General features: G+C 45.6%; 1 protein-coding gene across 1 annotated transcript in view; it reads left to right on the forward strand.

Moving 5' to 3' along the window:
* SLC35B2 (solute carrier family 35 member B2) overlaps positions 1–22,631 on the forward strand; it is a 178,717-nt gene that overhangs the window by 117,453 nt on the left and 38,633 nt on the right. Inside the window, exon 3 of the mRNA XM_078647302.1 lies at positions 19,557–19,717. Within this exon, the coding sequence (XP_078503428.1) occupies positions 19,557–19,717 (161 nt within the window). The remainder of the gene's footprint in view (positions 1–19,556; positions 19,718–22,631) is intronic.

Raw genomic sequence — 22,631 nt, forward strand, 5'->3', positions numbered from 1 at the left:
ATGAAACATCCATTTGAACCTATCCATAGGGCTGAAATCAAATACATTTCCTGGAAAACTGCACTTCTTTTAGCTTTAACATCAGCCAGAAGAGTCAGTGAGTTGCAAGCTCTTTCGATACAGGATCCTTTCTTGCAATTTCGAGAGGACAGAGTCATATTGAGAACCAACCCCCGTTTCATTCCTAAAGTCCCCTCGGACTTCCATCTCAATGAACCACTTGTGCTTCGCTCATTCTTCCCGAACCCAGGCACAGTGGCGGAAAGATCTCTTCACTCTTTGGACATTAAGAGATGTCTAAAATTTTACCTGGACAAAACGAAAGCTTTCAGAAAGACCAAACAACTTTTCGTTGCCTTCAGCAGGCCGAGAAAAGGCATGCCACTCTCCAAACAATCCATTTCCAGATGGATATCGGCAACAATTGCATTTTGTCATGACAAAGCCGGACGTCCATTACATTCCTCAGTCCGAGCACATTCCACGAGAGCTGTGTCCACATCGGCAGCACTATTCGCTGGTGTACCGATTCTGGACATCTGCAGAGCGGCCACCTGGAAATCGCCGCACACCTTTACCAGACACTACTGCCTGGACACGGAACTGATGCAGGATGCAGCTGTGGGCCAAGCTGTACTTCGCCATCTCTTCCAGTAAGATGAGCCTTCCTACTTCCCACCCTCCTGCAATGGTATTCACATTTATTTACTTTACTCTTTATATTACTGATGGTATCTAGTCACATGATCTGTATTATCTCAGACTGTTATATTCCATCGCATATGTGCATAATGTATTGCTTGCTATTCTGATTCAGGCATGTGAATCTATGAAAGACACCCATAATACTGGATAAGAAATGCGTTACTTACCTGTAACAGCAGTTATCCAGTATTGGTGTCTTTCATAGATTCACATGCAACCCTCCCACCTCCCCAGGAAGGACTCATCTCTCACTACAGAGCATATGTTACGTCTACCTAGCTTGGTGCGTACGAAAATCTGAGAGACTGAGGCTCCTGGCAGGAAGGTTCTAGAGGGAGGTGGTAGCTGATTGGCTACCTTTGGAAATTTGGTCCTTTTTACAAAAGGACATAGATAGGCTACTAAGGCAAGGCCCTTAGGCCTATTTTTCTCTATGTATGTCTATAGGACATTACTTTTCTATTACCGGGGCTCCCATCTCGACGACGGGGAATGATTCAGGCATGTGAATCTATGAAAGACACCAATACTGGATAACTGCTGTTACAGGTAAGTAACGCATTTCTTATGGATATTCTTAAACCAGCTCCTAGGCCTAAGACCAGACCATGTTATGCTGCCAATTGGAAACAATGTATTTGTTCTATGCTGTCAGCATCAAAAGGTTAACCCTCTATATGCACAAATACAAACCATTCTTTCGTATTTGTTGCATCTTCAAAGTTCAGGTCTAGCCTACACTTCAATACACTTACACCTTGCTACCATTGCAGCCTACATACAAAATAAGCCTCATTTATCTCTCTTCAGAATACCTGTTATTATTTTTCTTTTTAATACTCTTTTTCGCCACCCCTCTCCCTTCGATACACACCCAAGTAGTCTATACCCTCACTCAGCAAGCTGAGAGGCGTAGGGGTCTAAGATGGAGCCAAACCCACCTACTGGCACCAAGACTTCCATGGGTGGACACGAAGAACCAACTGAGACAACTCTTCTGCTAAGCTCCGAGTGTTAGATGGCCTTTATCGTGGGGCAACCAGTACCAGACTGGGAGATTCCAACAAAGCCCAGAGAGCATGTAGGCAGCATAATCATAGGACTCGGGGAGAAAAAAAACAAATAAAAAACTCTGAGCCCTATCTAGGTTGCAAGATGTTCCAAAATGCTTTCTTATTCCTGCCGCCTGATCTCATAAGATATAGCTTAGTGACCGCCAGCACCGAGGATTGCCAGTCGAAGAAAGAAGGGGGAGAAGAATCCATCCATCTTATGCAAATTTGTCTCCTGGCTAATAAAATAGCATAAAAAAGAAGTGATCTGGCAGGACCCTTGACATTATCTGCCAAGCCAAATATAATTAAAAATAAGTCGATGTTCAGAGAGCCTCCCAGTGCACTTTCCAAAAATGTTTTAATACTGTCCCAAAAGGAGGTGAGGGCAGGGCACTCCATAAACATGTGAATGTCAGACGCCGAGACCAGTCCGCATTTCCCACAGCAGACGAGTAGGCCTTTAGTGATTTTAGAAAGTTTTAATGGAGAAAAATATGCCCTGTGTATGGTGAACAGGTTTTTCCTTTTGAGCCAAGCAGGTTTACCCACTTCATATAAGACCTTACATGAGCTCTGCCATAATATATTACAGGCTTGTGCTGGCAAGGGCCCTCCCCACAGATCCTCGGCCAGTTTGAATTCGCCATCGACCACCTCAGATTGCTTGGTACCAGAAAGAGACGTCCTTCCTCCCTGGGGGCTTAGTTACAAGCTGATGTTCCAAGGAGTTGCCACCTCCGAGGAGACTTCCTCCAGCTGTTCTTAAGTATGAGAGAGCCCAACTTTCTAGCTGAAGGTATTTAAATATAGATAGACCAACACAACCCTGAGTTGTTTCCAGGAAACAAGAGAACCATCTATGATCAAGTCCCCCCAAACCTCCAATCCGGCTTCCCTCCAGGGAATTGCCAACCTATCCCTCATACACTCTGGTGCCCCAGGGGAATCTCAAAGAAGAGCTAGACTAGAAAAGTAGCAGAGTGCAACTGAGCTCCTTAATTTAAACCATGTTTTAGCTAGGCCCTGGAGAACCCTCAGCCTGATCTTCTTTTTTTAAAACTTGGGATCGCCAAATTTAAACAGGAACCCTTCCACCGACATATTAGCTGCCCTAAGCATAGCCAGAAACACCAAAACAGGCATTTTCAAGAGCTTGTGCAAGTGAGAGTTGGAAGGCCCAAGCATACAGTTGAATATCCGGGAGAGCGCAAACTCCCTTTTCTCTCCTGCGCCTCAGTTTTTTCCAGGCGATCCTGGGTGATTTATATGCCCAAACAAACGAGTTTATGTCCCTCTGTAATTTATCGATTCGTGATTTCTCGAAATGAAGGGAGATACAATTAAAAATGTACGTGATTTTGGAGAGTATTGTCATCTTGACCAAGTTAACTCTGCCAATAATGGACAAAGGAAGTGAGGCCCAAGATTTCATTAGTGTCTGGCTCTCCTTTGCTACCCTGGTCAAGTTAGTCTCAGCAGTGCTGGTAATATCCTGCTGAATAGTTATCCCCAAATACTTCATCTTAGACCTTACCTGGTGCTGATGTTGAGGTAAAAATGTTATAATCTGCGTTCAGGAGTGATATGGGCCTATAAGACCCACAATCAAATGGAACTTTCCCCGGTTTCAAGATTAGGTGTATGGTGGCCTCTTTCCACGACAGAGGGGGAGGTAGCCCCTCTTGTAATATCTGGTTAAAGAGGAGTGTCAGTGTGGGAACAAACTTATTGCTCGTCATTCTATAAATTTCGTCTGGGAGCCCATCCGGGCCCGCGGCCTTTCCATTCTTGGAGCCCGAAATAGCATCTCTAACCTCAGCTTGCGAAAAGGCCTGATCTAGATGTTGCTGTTGGACTAAATTGATGGAGGGGAGGGTGATATCGCTGAGCCACCTCTGTGCACTAAGGTTGTCCACCATAGTGTCTTTGTGGTATATATTTTGAAAGAAGGTCTGAAAAGCATCACAAATTCTATCATCTGTAGGGTGAACACCCTTAGTGTTAACAATTTCTTTGATGCAACTTCTCGCACGGTCTGCTTTACTCTTCAATGCGAGGCGCTTACTTGCCTCCTTCCCCGTATTCGAAGTGAGAGATTTTGCTAGCCTCCCATCTCCGAGTTAGCCTAGTATTGAGAACATTTTCTAGCTGCGCCTTTAAACTAACCATCTCTGCTTTGCGTTGTGGCAGGATTCCAGGTGAGACATGGCCGGTTATATCGGCCTCTGCTTCCTTCATCCTGCTTTCGATATCAGAAATTGCTTTTTTATATTTTTTATTTCTGTAGCTGGACCTACTGGTGATTTGGCCCCACAAAAACGCTTTTAATGAGTCCCAGACTGTCGTTATTGAGGCACAGACAGAATTCGCCTCCAAAAAACATTCAACTTCTTGTGTGAGAAAGGAGATCTCCTCTTCTTCCAAGAGTAGAGTACGTTCAAAGGACCATGATCTGATCGAGCTAGGAGCTGGGCAATCCAAACCAGTAGAATCCCAGAGTGATCTGAAAGGTGAGGGGCCAGGTATGAAATATTTTTTACCCTGCCTCTTAATGAATAACTAATCAGCATGAAATCAATTCTGGATTGATGCCGATACTTATAGTTACGGTATGATACACCTGGCAGCTGGCCTGATCTATCTCTCCTGATATCGAAGAGAGTAAATTGCTTCATTGTTTCGATAAAAAAATCACGTGATTTGGAGGAGACCAATGCTCTATTGTTGGGAGTTTTATCGAGTATAGGGAAAGAGATGAGTACTAATTTACACAGCATTACATGAAGATATTGAGTACTAAATTACACAGCATTACATGAAAGAGATGAGTACTAATTTACACAGCATTACATGAAGATATTGAGTACTAATTGACACAGCATTACATGAAGATATTGAGTACTAATTGACACAGCATTACATGAAGATATTGAGTACTAATTTACACAGCATTACATGAAGATATTGAGTACTAAATTACACAGCATTACATGAAAGAGATGAGTACTAATTTACACAGCATTACATGAAGATATTGAGTACTAATTGACACAGCATTACATGAAGATATTGAGTACTAATTTACACAGCATTACATGAAAGAGATGAGTACTAATTTACACAGCATTACATGAAGATATTGAGTACTAATTGACACAGCATTACATGAAGATATTGAGTACTAATTGACACAGCATTACATGAAGATATTGAGTACTAATTTACACAGCATTACATGAAGATATTGAGTACTAATTTACACAGCATTACATGAAAGATCTCTCGTCCCTCGTATGAGAAAGCCTTTCGATCAGGGGGTAGCTGGAGCGTATTTGGCTGGGAAACATCCTTTAATAACTAAACTTTTACAACGCTGTACCATTACCACGCAGGTTTTACAACGCAAGTCGTTACAACGACTTGCGCTGGAGGATAGGGAATAGTTTAATTTACTATCCAAAATCTTCCCTACTATCTACAGGGACTGGAGTTGGAATAGTAAATTAAACTATTCCACTATCCAGCGCCCCCCAACGCAAGTCGTTGTAACGACTTGCGTTGTAAAACCTGCATGGTAACGGTACGCGTTGTGAAAGCACGCGTTGTAACGACATACATCCATTTGGCCAGGTCCCATCATAAATGCTTAATGTGATGATAGAGATATGAGTGCCGGAGTCAACCAGAAGTTTTAGTACTTGATCTCCCACCAATATCTCTACAAAAGGATCAACGCACAATTCAGGATTACCCCTAGTGATCCCATCATCTTGAACAACCACATGTTGCAGAGGTCTTTAGTAACCAACTCTTCATCAAGTATTCTCCCATCAACAACACACTTTACTGACGAAGGTTGAGCAACGGATTTGCTTTCAGTTGACTGGCACGCTTTGGCAAAGTGACCAGTTCTGTTGCAAATTCTACAAATTACAAGCTCAGCTCGTCATCCGCACAGCTCCACCGTGCGAATGACGAGCTGAGCTCGTCATCAGCACAGAAAAGGTCAGTAGCCTCCCCTTACAACACACTCCAAGTGCAGCAACACCGGACAGCAGCAAGATGTTTGAGGGTCATCCCCCTTTGCCCCCCGTGATTTTGTAATGGTTCTTTTATTTACCAGGACACATGGACTTAAAAGTGTTTCCTTAAAGAGAATCCTATAAACTATTTTGGTGCCTGGATAAGCGTGGCACCCTGGGGCCCATTCGAGGGTTTATGACGATATATGGAATGCTGTTATAATTAAAAATGTCGCACGGAGCCCACCGAGGGTAACATTTTTCCCAATTCGGACTACATGTCCCAGCATGCATCTTAAGGTTACCGCAAATTGCGTGGCCCGCTGGGGGTTAGTACATAAAGCAGCATGCAGTTAATGAAGGGATTGGAATTTCTGTGCCGTATTTTTAGGTCTCGCGACCTATCGATGCGCGCATGCGCATCGGGCGGAGCGAGAATTCAAGTAGCGAAAATCATCATGAAACCACCAGCTTTTTGCTGGCGTTTTCATGAAGTTCACGTGAACCACGTGATAAAACACGAACGCGCATCAGCCTCCCTCCCTCCTATCGGCCATACTTTCAGCTCCAGCACCTCCCCTCTCTCCCCGAACACAGCCTTCCTTGCTCCAGCTCCCCCCCTCCCCAGCCAGCTTCCCCCAGGCCGTGTTCCCTCCCCTGCTATCCCATCCTCACTCATCCCTCGCACCCCCTCCTCCTTCAGGCCCCCACCATTTGCTTTTGCTTAAGGGAATCGCTTGTATCCCATCAATCACCCTCCCATGCCAGCAGCTCTTCCCGCTCCGCCCCCTGCTCTCCGCCCCCTGCTGCATCAAAGGCTTTTTTTTTTTGCTACCGCCTCCGTCAGGCTTCATTCGCATAAAACATATGTCCGGGAGGTTTTGCGTGTGTTTACCATTTTTTGTTTTATGGCAGGTGGTAGGAGGCAAGCAATGACAATGGATTGAGTGGGGGAGATAGCAATAACAAGGGAAGGGATGAAGGTTTTTTTGTTTTTGTAAGTGCTAGGACATGGCCAGTGCTGGCAAAGCCATAGTCTTTTTATTTGTTATTGCAAGTGGAAATGGAGGACACACGACCAACAAATGCTTGCCCCAAACATTACGATAGACAGCAAGAAAGGGTTAGCAACAAGATGGAGAGCTGGAAGAGGGCAGGAGGGACAAGCAACAAGGCAGACAGTGGGTAGGGAGAAGCAACGACAGAGGGGCAAGCAACAACATGGAGAGTACAGGGAGTGGTCAGACAACAACATGGACGGAGAATGGAGGCAAGCAACAACCCTTTAGGGATAAGCAACAATATGGAGAGGATAAGGCCAAGCAAAAACACAGGCAGTGGACGTGAGAAGCAACAACATGGACACATTGAAGGTGCAAGCATCAACAGCGGTAGAGGGCAACCAATAACACAGAGGGGGACTAAAGTACAAGGGTAAGAGAAAGCAACACCGAAGGTGAGAAAAGCACATATGGGAGAAGGCCTGCAAAGACACACTCTCTTATGGAATACTTCAAAAAAGATAAAAATGTAGTTTCAAAAGAGCAAGTAGTGGAAGAATCCAATGGTAAGCAGTGGGCAGCAGTTGCTTGGCCTGTAGTAGCTCACAATGATTTTCACTGATCAGAAGTAGCTCCCACTACAGAAAAGGTTGGAGACCCCTATTCTACACTGTGCGGCCTCTCCTCGCCCCGCGCCCTATTTTCCCTGTTTGCCACACTTTCCCTGCCCTGCCTTTCACACCCTTTCTCGCAAGAACCAGAGGAAATTTACAACTGTCTGTTATCGACTAGGACTTTGTTGGAATGCCCGGCTCCTGCTGGTTCTCACCGCAAATCTTTTAGGCAGAACCTTAGGTCTAAAATTGTGTTTGCAAACAGGATCCGACATCTAATCGACAGAGTTTTGTCCGAGTTAATTACGCCATTGTCCAGTTAATTCTTATGACATGAACTGGACCATGGGATTTGTCCTAATATAAGAGCTATAAGAACGCGTGGATCTGCATGCATCATTGAGTCGGCTGGGGTGGCACTGTGGCTACCCCAGTGTGAGGGGGGGGCTGATGATGAAGCAAGCCATGTAGGTGAGACGACCTCTCAAATATCTTTCAATGACCCACTGCCATTGCTTCCCAAGTGTGAAAAGGCGAAGGAGACTATGGGCTTGTGAACTCCAGTATCTGTTGGGTTAAGACTATAGAGGAAAGGTCTTATTTATTTATTTTGAAAGTTTTATATAGCGCGGACAAGATCTTTTCAGATATCAGAGCGCTTTACAAAGAAGGGGTAGATGAGAGAGCATAGTCAAACAGGTAAGTCAGAAACGCTAACAATACAATTAGGTGGGGGCAGAGCCAATCATGTAGATCAATAATACAGTTCATACAAATAAGCAAAGCGGTCAAACAAGTAGTACAGTTCGATCCAGAATCTTTAAAGAGTCCGAGATAATAGTCAGGTGTATTTAGCCATGAGGATAGCTTTTACCTCTTTCTTAAAGAGTGTAGTGGAGGAGATCAGCCTGGTTTCGGGATGGAGTGAGTTCCAGATCCTAGGTGCCATTCCTGAGAAGGAGCGTTTGTAGGTTTTTTCCTTCCGGAATCTTCGAGGCTTCAGCAGAAGATTGCTTGTGCCTCTAGTGTTTCTAGAGCCGCCAGAGATTGTCAGCTTCTGAGTGAGGTAGCCGGGTGAGTTCATATGTACTGCCTTATGTGTCAAGCAGGCTATTTTCAGATGTATTCTGGCTTCAAAAGGCAGCCAGTTCAGGGATTTCAGGTCAGGGGAGATATGAGAGTGCTTTTTTGACCCAGTGATGAGTCTTGCTGCAGCGTTTAGAGAAGCTCTTAGTGGTGCGGTAGTAGTTAGGGGGAGTCCGCAGAGGGCGATGCTGCCATATTCTATTCGTGGGATGACTAGTGCTTGTACTGCAGTTTGAAAGTCTTGGGCTGGTAGGAAGGGTTTAAGTTTCCTCAGGGTATTTATTTGGAAGTTCGTTCCCTTGGTTGCCTTGCTGATATGTTGCTGCATGTTGAGATTGGTGTCGAGTGTTATCCCTAAGGATTTTGCTGATTCCACAATGGTGGGTTGGACATTGAGTGCGGTTAGGTGTTTAAGCCAAATTTGAGTGGTGGAGATCTTCGATGGAGGTGAGATCAGAAGGAATTCTGTTTTCAGAGCATTGAGTTTGAGATGATTATCGGCAAGCCAGGCTTGAGTGCTTCTGATCGTTGTGTTCAGGAGCAGAATGTCTTTGGGGGCTTGTAGTTTGAGATAAAGTTGGGTGTCATCGGCGTACATGTGAAAGTGTACACTGGATGCTTGTAGCAGGGTGGTCAGCAGGTCTTAACCTCTTCCATGCTCATGACGAGCTCAGCTCGTCATGAGGCACGGTTGAGCTGCACTCACGACGAGCTGAGCTCGTCACAGCCGTTGGAACGTTCGCACGCGGGGATAATTTCCCCACTGTGCTGAACGTTCGAAAGCTGGTGTGGTTATGACGAGCTCTGCTCGTCATGAGTGCAGCTGCACTGTGCCTCATGACGAGCCGAGCTCGTCCCAAGCACAGCGGCGCCGCACGCGGCCCACCCTCCCCCCACACAGCGGGGGGTAAACACGCCGCAGCGAAGGTGTTAACTCAGATGAACACCGCAGCGCGTGACACCTTATCCATGGAGGAGCTCTGAGTCCCAGTTTTAGGTGCAATCACACAGGCTCTGTAAAGGAAGAGGTCTTAACCCAGATGGAGATCGCGACAGTGTTTTACTTTGCTTCAAACTTGCTGATGTGCTATAGTACAGGCGCTACAGCGGAAAGGTTACAACACAGATGAACACAGACACCGTATGCATGGATGAGGCACTGGGCACCAGTTCCAGGTGCTATAACACGGGTACTAGAGAGGCACTGGCTTACCCAGACAAACAGCACAACACTGCGATCCCTTATCCATGAAGGAGACTCCAGGCGACAACCTATACATACAAAAGGGATCCCCCATTTAATTTGAGGCCTAAGAGGAGGGGGAAAGGGGTAAATACATATGAAACAACCTGTTATCTGGCCTATCTAGTTTCAACACTGGTAATTACTGTAAAATAGACATTTCCCCATGGACAAAGTCTCATCACAAAAAACTGATTTTTTTCTTGCTTTTTTTTATTTATCAAAACATTTATATTTTTTACATATTTTGTTATTTTTGTATATTTTAAAGTCATGTGATCATAAAAACATTTACAAGTATAGACCAATTCATATGAACATTTGAATAGGAAGAAAAATAGGAAATCGGATCTCTCAATTTTTTTAACCCCCATACAATACCATCATCCTTCCATTCTCACTAATCATTCTCATCAAACATACTTTCAGCCATACCACACACAAAAATTACAATACAATACACATCTATTTAAGTTTAAGTATTTAAGTTATCTATGTAACTCGCTATTGCTATCCATCATAATTGTAAACGGCAAAATTGAACATTCAAAAGTCCATTCAATTTATTCCTGATTAGTTCTTCTTTAGGTTAATTCTTGGGTCGGACTCCCAGATGTGTAATCACTGGTCGGTCTACGCACGTTACGGTGAAAAAAACTATTTTGTATCACCTTCTTCAGGACCAAAAAGTTCTTTCTTTACATCTGTATAGTTGCCTGGGGGTTCTGTCTTTTAAACTTGGAATTATCTATGGTTCAAAAAGGATGCTGTATTATCCAGATCGATGTCATCAGTCAAATATTCTGTCAAGAAGTTGTTCCCTTATTATATTCTTATATGGGGAAGAAGTTCTTTAGTTGGTTGGGGTCCGGTCTGATCATATATTTAGATTATTATATATCTTCCATCTCTGTCAGAGTGTTATCCATCTATATAATGGAGAAACTGATGGTTTCCCAATATAGTTAGATGGACCCTATGTCCTGTGATTTGAGAAGCTATATTTGATTGGTAGGCAGTTAACAGGGTCTCAATCTGTTTTCCTTCACATGTGATGCCATCTGAATGGTTTCGTGTCAGGCGACAAACCTGCAGAGGGGCTATATATGCTGCCACTTCTCAGAGATCCTAAGTGAAATCTTAGTGCCAAGACGCCCATGGGCATACGTATGCGCTTTACAAATTGTAATAATAAATAAATAAAATAAATATATAGCACAGGCACTACAAAGGACAGTGTACTGCAGGCAGCACACCACCGCGTGCAGCAGAATATCGTGGAAACTACTGCCCCTTAGCCCAGGTGTTCTCAAGGTGACACTGCAAGATGACGAGGCTCAGTGCTCGGATAGAGACAGGAGTTCTACTCCTGTAGTCCTGTTGGGTTGTTCTTTATGCTGAGTTAATGGCATACACTGCGCTAAACACCCTACCAGGAGCTGTGGTCTTCAGCTCAGTCCCAGATGTCAACATACTACACTCAATGTTGAACTGTAGATATCCCAACAGAGAACAGTCACTGACTAACGCCACACACACTGGACATCAGAAAGTGCTATAAGTCTACACCTCCACCCACGGACACCTCCACCCACGGACACCTCCACCCACGGACACCTCCACCCACGGACACCTCCACCCACGGACACCTCCACCCACGGACACCTCCTGACTGAAGCACACTGGTGCTGGACATCAGAAAGAGCTTTAGGACCACACCGCCACCCACGGACACCGCCACCCACGGACACCGCCACCCACGGACACCGCCACCCACGGACACCGCCACCCACGGACACCGCCACCTTCGGACACCGCCACCCACGGACACCCCCACCCTCCCATCACTCACTGACTGTCTAAAGTCATACAGACACTGCATATCAGAAAATGCTATAGGACGACACACACATCCACACACTTCCACCCATCCACACCCAGCCCCACCCGCCATTTACCAAGCACGTTTTTTACAAAATGCAACTACGCAATAGTTCTTATCGTCCTCTGCTAGAGCATTATATTCAGTGCATGTATGTCTCGCTGACTCTTCACAGCAATATTACGCAACATTAAAAATGTGAAACAATAGTGACGTTACACTTGGCAACTAGCTTTTCGGTATGGTAATGCAAACTTATCTCTTAATGTTACGAATGCAAATAGATGATGTAGTTAAGTCTAAACTTTGGTGTGCCAGTAATCTCTGCTACGGGGAGGCAGAGTTTTTTCCTGAACACCGCATTCCAAGCGGAACACAAAGTAAAACAACGTTGCAAGCTCTGCCAGCGGAGCGGAGTTTACCGCCCACCGTTTAGTGTTAGTGTCTTCCTGGAGACACATTAGACGTGCACGCCTGCTCTTTACTTGCAAGTATGAACTCCACATAGGAGAGACCCAACACTTGGCCTTCTATGAAACCTGCAAAGGAACGACCCTCAACAAGATCGTGAAATTAAACTTGGGAACTTAACAGCTTTCTTTCAAACCCTAATGTCTTCCTTATGAGGCCATGTACCGATGTGACATCCAACATGTTATGAAAGGCTACGTCATAGAAGTTTCATCAGTACGTGATCCATTCTCCAGGTCCGCGGCAGTAGGGTTTTGTTGCTTCCACGTACAGGATGTCTGTCTGAAGGTATTTGTGTATTCACACCAACCAGTCCAAATACGTCAAGGGGGCATTCCTCAAGTGGGACACCCAGTACAACTGCATCACAGGTGAGCGTCTGCTGACAGATCTGTGGGGCGGTGACATGGGGTTCAGTAAATGCCTTTTCAGCAGGCACTCCCTCCTCTGTGTTTATTTTTAGTAGAATGCTCAGGTGTGGCAAGCTGCCTGCAAGCATGTGTTAAAGGGTCCCAGACAGGCATGAAACTCCACACCTCGCGGTTGTGCTCCATGCTGATGTATGCAGAGTATGTGAATCTACAGCAGATTCCTGCTGGTAAAAGAGTGCTTTCTTCCTAGCGTTAGAAAGTTCCCCATCGCATTGTGGTGCTGTCCTCATCTGCTAATGAGTAACATGTATACAGGGCTAAAAAAATTCCACTCGAGCTAAATTTAACAACGAGAGCTGTTTTTAGGTCCTACTCGCCCTTTCTGACGAGTAGGAAAACAAACCAACTTTTGTCCTGTTAAATTAAAGTTAATGAGCAATAAAGATGCCTTTAAATCTTGTTATCTTGTCACATTTGCTCCGCTTTCACAGACGGAGGTCAAGTAGGTTGCAGTTAGGTCGAGGAAATTTTTTAAGGTACTGGAACTGCAGGACTAGTACCATTTATGGGATTTTTCGAGCCCTGGTATAGTGTCAATCACTGTCTGCTATGACCCGCTACAGAGCAGCAGATTATTGTTCCCAGAGAGCTCAATATTGCCGATAGTTCCGTCTCTAGGCTCTCCTGGAGTTAGAAACTATGAAAGCGAATGTGGCACCCGCTCTCCCGGTGGCCATGCTGGCTGCTTAATGCCAGGCCCCATGTATTTGCATCGCTGACAGGCTCTCAGTGACCGGTGGTTCGCGCGTTCCGTGGTAGCTTCCTACATGTGCTTGATACACTTTGAACTTTTTTTTTCTCTTCAGTTTTTATAGAGGGCAAATCAGACCAGAAGTAATTTGCACGCTTTACATGAGCACCAGTTACGTTACACAGGGACACACTCATTTTTGAGATTTGTCGATTAAGTGCTTTGCCCCGATTCACAGGGTGTTGAGCCGATATTCAAACCTGGTTCCCCAGCTCCAAAGTTGGCAGTTCTGGCCGTTATGCCACTTCCTTGGTATTGTGTGTAGGGGCATAGAGTCGAGTGGTGTGTTTTGTCGTGGGGTGAGTGAGGTAGATTGGAATGGTGTGGCGTGGCCTGTTGCAGAGGGTCTTAAAGTAGAGGGGCATGGAGGATGGGATATGCGTGTTGTGGTTGTGCACAGACAACACATTTTCTATTAAAATGACCAGAAACTGTTCTATGGCACACAAACGATAATGGGCGCAAATGTCATCAACTAGTTTATTGATGGGTTTTGATCGTATTCAAATATTTGTTTCCACCACACTTCAGAATTGCAATAAAACGTTCACAGCGTCTGGAAAATTTCTACCGATACAAAAGATGTTCCCTATCAACATCAGGATAGCAAGCCTGGGAAAAAACATAACTTTCTAACCTGTACCATGCAGCTTGCATGTAGCTCTTAGATGGCACTGCATAGCTCACTGTGCTCGATTAGGATAGTAACTTATGTACGTACTGCACAGTAACGAAAGGATCTCTGTGACAAAAGCAGTAACCCACTGAGCTATACACATAAAATATTGGTTTGAGGCATATGAGCTGTAGATCATATGCCATGCATAGATCGCCATCTAGTGTTCCACTTTGTTTTACTCCGAAGAAGTCACTCAAGTCACGATGGAGTCCTTTCGGTGATAGTGCGCATGGGCATCGACTCCATTGTTAGATTGTTTTTTTCCGCCGTCGAGTTCGGGTGTTAGTCGCTGCGCTCCAGTTCAACACCGTTCCTTCGGTTTCCCTCGGTGTGCAAGACAGTCTACCTCAACAATATTCTTTCAGATCGTGTATTCCATTCTTTGATTGTTGTGTTTACTTATAAAAACCCTCTTTTGATTGGCGAGCCCGTTGTAGGCCATCTGGCCTACTCGCGTAGGTTCAACTCGCAGTCGATGGAACAAACTCCATTTAAATTTTGCCCACGGTGCCACGTGAAGTACCCGCTCACCGACTCACACGAAGTGTGTAACCTGTGCTTGTCCCCTGAGCACAGTGAACAGGACTGTGACGCATGCAGGGCTTTCCACTCCAAGCAGACGCTTCGCGGCCGTCTGGCTCAACGTCGCGACATGCAGAGCCACCACACAAGCTCTATTCCAGACCTCTTAGGACCTGAATATGAGGAAGAAGCCGGCAATGGTGTCGGGCCAGGGAGGAACAGGAACCGATCTCCTGTTTGTTGTACGGCTCCAACCAGGATGAAGACATCCCACATGGACAGCTTACTGTAAGTACAGATCCTCCCTCGCTCCGAAATCCACCTCAGCCGAAAAAGAAGTATCCGGACCAGCCCGCGCCCTCTGTCTTGGCACCGAAGCCTACAAAAAAAACCTTCTTGCTCCGAAAAGCCTGACGCCAAATCGGGCACTGAGCCGAAAACCTCGGGATCGAAGCCTAAACCCCGCTCCGACCCACAGCACTCGGCACCAAAACACACTTCGGATCCGAAAACACCAACCTAGAAGCTGTAGGCCGGTCCAGCACTGTGTATCAAAAATGATTTCATACATTAGATCCAAACAAAGCCCTCGATTGCAGCTCTAATTCAATACATTTACATACTTCTACTCCTAACCATGTCTGAAGCATTTAGGGCAGGGTAAAATGCCCCAAACTACATCGCCTGCTAATCTGTACCACCACCCCGACTAATGAATGTATACAAGACCAAGGCAGTTAACTATTCATTCATTCCTCTCTTTATTCATTCACCCGTGTGTTTATTCACTACACGCGGACATAGATAGCACCCACCAGCCTCTTCTGGACGATTCTGCACAAGTGACTGTCATAATTATTCAATTTTGTGTTGGAAATCCCTAGTCTTTCCTAATTCACCAGAAAACACATGGGGAAATGTATTGATAAGATCTTCAAGGTGAGGGTCATCTCCTATGGCAAGAACCTGTTCTGTTGCTCCAGGTCTAAGCACCGTTCCAAATAGTCCCTGGTGGAACCCACCCGAGATGTTCAACCCTTTGTGCGCAACATACACTTTCCCAGCAATCCTCCTCCCCTTGAACTCCATGGTCTCTTCGATATAACCTGACGGAGTGATCTCTCGTCCCTCGTATGAGACAGCCTTACGGTCAGGGGGTAGCAGGGGTCTATTCGGCCAGGTCACATCATAAATGCTTAATGTGATCATAGAGGTATGAGCCGGAGTCAACCAGAAGTTTTAGTACTTGATCTCCCACCAATATCTCTACAGAAGGATCAACGCACAATTCAGGATTACCCCTAGTGATCCCATCATCTTGAACAACCACAACCATGTTGCAGAGGTCTTTAGTAACTAACTCTTCATCAAGTATGCTCCCATCAACAACACACTTTACTGACGAAGGTTGAGCAACGGATTTGCTTTCAGTTGACTGGCACGCTTTGGCAAAGTGACCACTTCTGTTGCAAATTCTACAAATTACAAGCTCAGCTCGTCATCCGCACAGCTCCACCGTGCGAATGACGAGCTCAGCTCGTCATCAGCACGGAAAAGGTCAGTAGCCTCCCCTTACAACACACTCCAAGTGCAGCAACACCGGACAGCAGCGAGATGTTTGAGGGTCATCCCCCCTTGCCCCCCGTGATTTTGTAATGGTTCTTTTATTTACCAGGCACATGGACTTAAAAGTGTTTGCTTAAAGAGCATCCTATAAACTATTTTGGTGCCTGGATAAGCGTGGCACCCTGGGGCCCATTCGAGGGTTTATGGAGATGCATGCAATGCTGTTACAATTAAAAATGTCGCACGGAGCCCACTGAGGGTAACCATTTTTTTCAATTCGAACTACATGTCCCAGCATGCATTTCAAGGTTACCGCAAATTGCGTGGCCCACTGGGGGTTAGTACATAGAGCAGCATGCAGTTAATGAAGGGATTGGAATTTCTGTGCCGCATTTTTTAATTGGCCAAAAAGAAGAGGAAACGCGCTGGCAGTAAATAATCTTGAGCCTGGAATGCAGAGGCTGCCTGGTTTTCACTTTTAATTAAACCCGAAGGTTGACATTGGCTGTTGAGTGCGTCCTTCAGCTTTCGGGAAATGTGTTGAACAAATAAGCAGGGTGCAGCACTACTGACTTCAAAAGCTGAGACCCCCCCCCCCCCCCCCCCCTCTGACCGCTCACACGAGTCCATGGGGTGAAATTCAAGGAAAGTTTGTTTTTCGACCAGTGTGACTCGGCCATAAACCTGCAACGTGTACCAGTGTCTGTCCGGGGATTACTCATCTGGACAGACTGAACCCTACAAATGATCCCATTGTGCACTTGGAAGGTTTTTCTAAGACACCGTCATGTGGTCACTGCTGACCGAGGCGCTACAACGCCCATGGTGGGAAGAAGTGTTTTTTCATGCAAGAGAGTGAAGCTAAAAAGAATGGCGTGTTACACTGCCACCCCCCGGGGATTAATGCAAACTACACATTACCGCCTGACTGCTTTCGTCTGCCTCTGTGTCCGGGAGTTTGTGCATTTATCTCTGTGTCCCAGCATGTTGCATTCATGTGTGCTCTTCGGTGCATGTCTCTATGGGTGGGTGAGTGTGTGAATGAATAAGCGCCTGTGTCTGCCTGTGCGCATCTTACTTTGTGATCTGTGTGTGTTACTACACTTACTGTTACTGGTGGCCTAGTGGACTAATGCATCCACTGCAGGAACCTGTGTTCGACCTCATGATCACAGGTTCAAATCCCGGCGGGGCCAATCAGCCTTTCATCCATCTGAGGTCGATAAAATGAGTACCATTGAATTGGGTAACAATAAACATGTGTTATACAGCGCCAAGAGACCGTGTTGGGGTAAAAGTGCGCTTTACAAATACACGTTACGTTGACATCTTTTGAAGACTTTTGTCAGGTTCGAGGGTTAAAAATTAATACAGCTAAAACCAAATTCATGATTTTTAACCAGCGTAGATCTTTTAGGGGTAGAATCATCTTGGAGGGAGTGTACCCCCAGAGCGAGTAGAGGCCTTTACTTATATATGGATCACCTTGGAGAAAAAGATGAGCTGGAGGCCTCATATTGAAACCTCGCCAGCTCGCAGGAGCTGTAAGTAATGAATTCAGAACACCCCTGACAAAACCAGTAAGTCCAGCACGGCAGATCTATAAGGCCAAGGTGGTGGTGAGTTCGGTCTTGTATGGGTCGGAACTATGGGGGTTTGAGAAACTGTCCAAGCTAGCTTTAGCGGAGAATAAATTCCTACGAACACGCACCAGTCTACCTCAAAGCGCCCCTATCCTTCCATTGCTTAATGACGTAGGAAGGAATCCGCTGGTTGATATAGCTAGGCTACGTCCCCTCTTATATTGGCGTAGGGTATGGAGTACCCCGGAACTGAGCCCTTTTGCAAACGGTCTTACGGATGTTATTCAGGCTGACCGTTTTCATCAAATAGGTTGGCTATGTGATATTAAAGGGGCACTGGTTGGTATGGGGTTGTCTAATCTGTGGGGGAAAATCACCTAGTACCCAGCTCTTATCAAAAGAAGTCCTAAAGGAAAGATACTGGGAAACGGTGGGACAAAACATCACATGAACAAGCGATATCTCTACTTTGACAGGGAGTTTTTTTTGCATCAAACCCCTGCCCTCGCTTTTAACACCACAGGGATATAATAACAAAGCCCCTTGATCGTAAACTTTATTTCCAATTTAAAGCGGGTACGCTACCCTTTAAAAACCTTCACGGATAAACGGTCTCCATTGGGAAAGAACAAATGTCCCGTCTGCATAGAGCACGCTGAAACCTATCTTCCTGTTCTGTTTGTCTGCCCTGCCTATGTAGCTGGCTAGCACAGACTTGCAAGAATCTGGGTACCAGAGAAAGCAGTGTTGCGCTAAGAATCCTCTCCACGACCCTTCATCTTGCTATGCAATCCCCCTCGCCAAATTCCTAGGGCGGATGTGGGGTATAAGGTCAAAAGTTGTCCCAAATTTGATAAATTCAGCATGAAAGGACCATGGATCTGAAAGAAACACATAGTGATAGATTCCTTACCTTAGAATTACCCCCAGGCGTCAGACTGGATCCGGAAAGCTTTGGTCTCTCCTGAACTCTGGTCCTGCTAACTTATCGCAACCTTTATACCACCCAAACCTTGCTGTCCGTTACTGTATTAATGATCTGATGTGATGTTTTAATGTTTTATGATGAATTGATATATTATGAATCTTGGGATCACTCCCGCTCGTTGAGGTGCTACCAGCACGTCTTTGATTCTCGTCTTTGAGCCCCGGGCAAGTTCATTTATTGTTATGTCTACATCATCTATATTTGCTGGTGTTTTTAACTATATGATCTGGATTTTACGTGTTCTTTGATGAATTGATATTGATATCTGCATGCCTCTGAGTCCTGGTTCTGTCCATTCTTTGTAATGTTCTCACCACTCATATTTGCTACTGCAGGCGTTTTATCCACGTGACTCAACTTTTAACAGGTTTCTGATGAGTTGATATTTTAGGAATAATGTATATGTAATTATGATATTTTAATTGTTCATATTGTATTTTATGTAGCAGTTTTTTATGACCAGTATTGTCGAAATAAAGCTCTTTGGATTGAAAACTACACCGGCATGTTTGGGTGTCTTTCCATTAGTGCTGGATCACTTCACCGGCGACACACCCGTGTCAGGGGCGGCTCTAGGCTCATGGCGGCCCTGGGCAGGGAGCGTAGGTAGGGGGCCCCGGAAGAGGGGGTCCAGGTGGAGCGCGGAGGCCAGTGAAGGGGGGGGGGGTGTGTCAGGGTGTTTTGAAGTGGAACAGAGCCGGAGGCCGCCAAATCCCTGCCAGGGGCCTCCACGCAAATATGTATCCATCCTCAGAGGATTATTATATTAAGGATATATATTGGCGTGGTGGCCCCTGAGGTTTGGTGGCCCTGTGCAGGTGCACAGCTTGCACATGCCTAAGGCCGCCCCTGCCCGTGTCGCTGCAAACGTGGTCATGTCTCTGGGTACAGTCAGCTCCAGGTGTTTTATATTTGATCGCGAGAGCCATTCCTGAGAGTTTCTCTTCTTCCCTCTAGGGCGTGGAGTTTGCTTCCCCCTGGTGCGCACATGTGTGTTCGGCAACGAGGCGAAATCTGGTCACGCGGAGGACATATCGGCGACATCGAGGAGTGAGGCGACGGACCCCTCCACGGCCAAGCAACTCCTGAAACTTCTCTTCTGCGGAGCCGGCCTGCAGGTAAGAACCACGACTGTGGAACCAGCAGGGAAAAGGAGACCTCTCCTTTGGGGTCTTGGGGTTGAGACACTTCATTTGGGAGAAAAAAATGATGAGTATTATGTCAATTGGTTGATGATGTCAGACTCTTGGTACATGGCATCACCAGTTGGTCATGACCTTCCTTCTGTGACCTCACATTCCACTTTCCTTCGGAGTGTTTTCTAGATAGTTGATTCTGTAATCAGGACACAAGTCCTAAAAAAAAGAAGTGGGGGGTTAACCTAGTTAGGCAGTATGCAAGTGACATCACGGCGCACAACATTACACATGGCATCACAGGAAGTGACATCATAGAAAGTGGCATCACAAGCAACGACTTTACAGGAAGTGGCATCACAAGAAGTGACATCAGATCTAAAGCCCTCACATATATGATTAGCAGGTCTATCATGAGTACATTTTTACGCATTGCGAGGATAATAGCACAGTGAGCTATGGGAGATAAGCTACTTCTACACCTTGCAATCCCCCAGTTTTATGTAACACATCCTGTACGTTAATTTACAAACTAATATAATGTATTGTACATGTAATATGCATGTGTTGATGTAAAGCGCTCTGACACCCACATGCATCATTGTTCCATTTTGCGATTCCTTAATTGCGAAAATTAAGGAATCGCAATTAAGGAATTGCAAAATGCAATTCATTAAGAAATTTGCAAAAAAAATGCGATTTCTTAAAATTCCTTAATTGCGATTCTCTAATTGAGAATCGCAATTAAGGAATTTCTACACATTCATTCCTATGGGCCTAGAGGCCCATAGGAATGAATCGGAGGGCATTCTCAATTTGCAATTCATCATTGTGAATTCGCAAATTGAGAATGCAATTTCAAGGGTGCAGGGGTGCCCAAAAGACACCCTGTTGCACCCCTGAAATTTGCTTTTGGATACATCTTACACACACACATGCCCCAAGGGCACGTGTGTGTGTAACATGTAACAAGGAAAAATGCATTTAAAAGCATTTTTCTAGATTTTCGCAAATTACCAAGCACCGTTTGCGAATGCAATTTACCTTGATGCATGTGGGCGTGAGACCCTGCATTGGGATGAGTAGGGCTATACAAGAAAAAATAGTGGTACTTAAATTATTTCAACGCCTCCTCAGGTGTAGTAAGTAAGCTCTATATGAATGCAATTTGCTTTGTGTAAATACTGGGAAAGACCAACACATCTGATAGTCTATCAGTGCACGCATATCTCGTAAACAGAGACTGTACAAAGTGAAAAGCTGCCTCTCTTGTATGTGGGAAGTGCTAACAAGGTGTGAGCCTTTGTTCCCCTCCGTTTCATTTGCATCAGAAGTGAGGCTCCTGACTGCTCCCATCCAAGAGACTCGAACAAAAGGAGGCCAGATGACCCCTCAAATTCGGCCTTTATTATGGGTTGAGCAGGAGTCTTAAATAAGAAAGACCCCTCCCCGCCTACACGTTGTTGCTTGTTGCAGATGGAAAGCAGACAATGTTCAGGTGCAGCTGAAAGTGTCCTGGTGTTTGGAAATTACAACAGGACTAGGTTCAGCACATTATTCAGTGTGGCCCAAATTCTTGGCAGGGTGGACGGCGTTCAGCCTGTGAAAATAGTTGGTCGTGCCATCCACCCGCATGTACCCCCGACTTGTGCCCGGACTGTAAAACTTAATACTCCATTGCGGTGCTTCTGGCTATCAGATTCTTTAAGTACTCGGTATCCTGAAAATGCTCCCACTCCGAATCCATGAACAGGGCTCCCCTTACCTGACCCCGGTATTGCTTCCAATACTGGTTCCCTTAGTGATTCACCACTACCTCCACTGTCCCCTGATTCACAGAATGACGATTATGGGGATGGGGATGACCAGCAGGATATGCCACAAGATCAGGACACTGACCCCTGGTAGAAATGTAATAAGGAACCAGATCAAGACAATGACCCAACCTGGAACCTTCCAGACCCTCCCCACCTGATGACAACATTGGCTATGTTCAGCTTATCAACAGGGCTGCTCAATATCACAGGGCGGTACCTCATACAAACCCTCTGGAAGAGGATTTCCTTGTTGGGACACTAACACGCTCACAAAGGTCTACTAATACTTTACCAATGCTCAAGGGCATGTAAAAACACACGGATGAGGTATTCAAAGACCCCGTTAGAACGAGAATACTCATACCTAGAGTAGATAAAAAATACAAGCCCGCTCCTACAGACCCGGTATAGATAAAAGGTAAGTTGCCTTTAGACTCTCTTGTGGTATCTAACGCCCGACAGAGGGCTAACTCTCAAACCACAGGCGACGCCCCTCCTCCTGATAAGGAGTCTATACTCTTTGATGCCTCAGGCAAAAGAGTGGCTTCGCAGGCGGCTAACCATTGGCGTATTGCCAATGCTCAAGCTCGCTTAGCACGCTATGATAGGGCTCACTACAATGAGTTGTAACAACTCGTGCAACATTTGCCAGATGAGTATAAAACCAAAGTTTATGACCTCATTCAGGAAGGGAAGCTCATTACCAACACTTCCATCAAATGCGCACTCGATGCGGCAGACACAGCATCTTGTGCAATCAACACTAGCATACTTTTGCGCAGACACGCTTGGCTTAGAATCTCTGGATTCAATCAGGAGGTACAATCCTCCATACTTAAGCAGCCTTTTGATAATGGCAAAAACAACCGTTGATGGACAGAATGCAGAACAATGTCATACATTCACCCCAGCACAGAGATCTGGGCCTAAATCCATCGTTTTTTTGCACTCCACCCCAGTTCCGACATGGCCATATGCAAATCAGTCTTGACCCTGTGCCTCATGGGAACAGTCCAGCCCGAACTGCCAAGCCATGTCTTTCCTGGACCGGAATCAAGCATCCAAGGACCGGTTTCTAG

This window comes from Lissotriton helveticus, chromosome 6 (genome assembly GCF_964261635.1).
Source record: "Lissotriton helveticus chromosome 6, aLisHel1.1, whole genome shotgun sequence".
Lineage (NCBI taxonomy): Eukaryota > Metazoa > Chordata > Amphibia > Caudata > Salamandridae > Lissotriton > Lissotriton helveticus.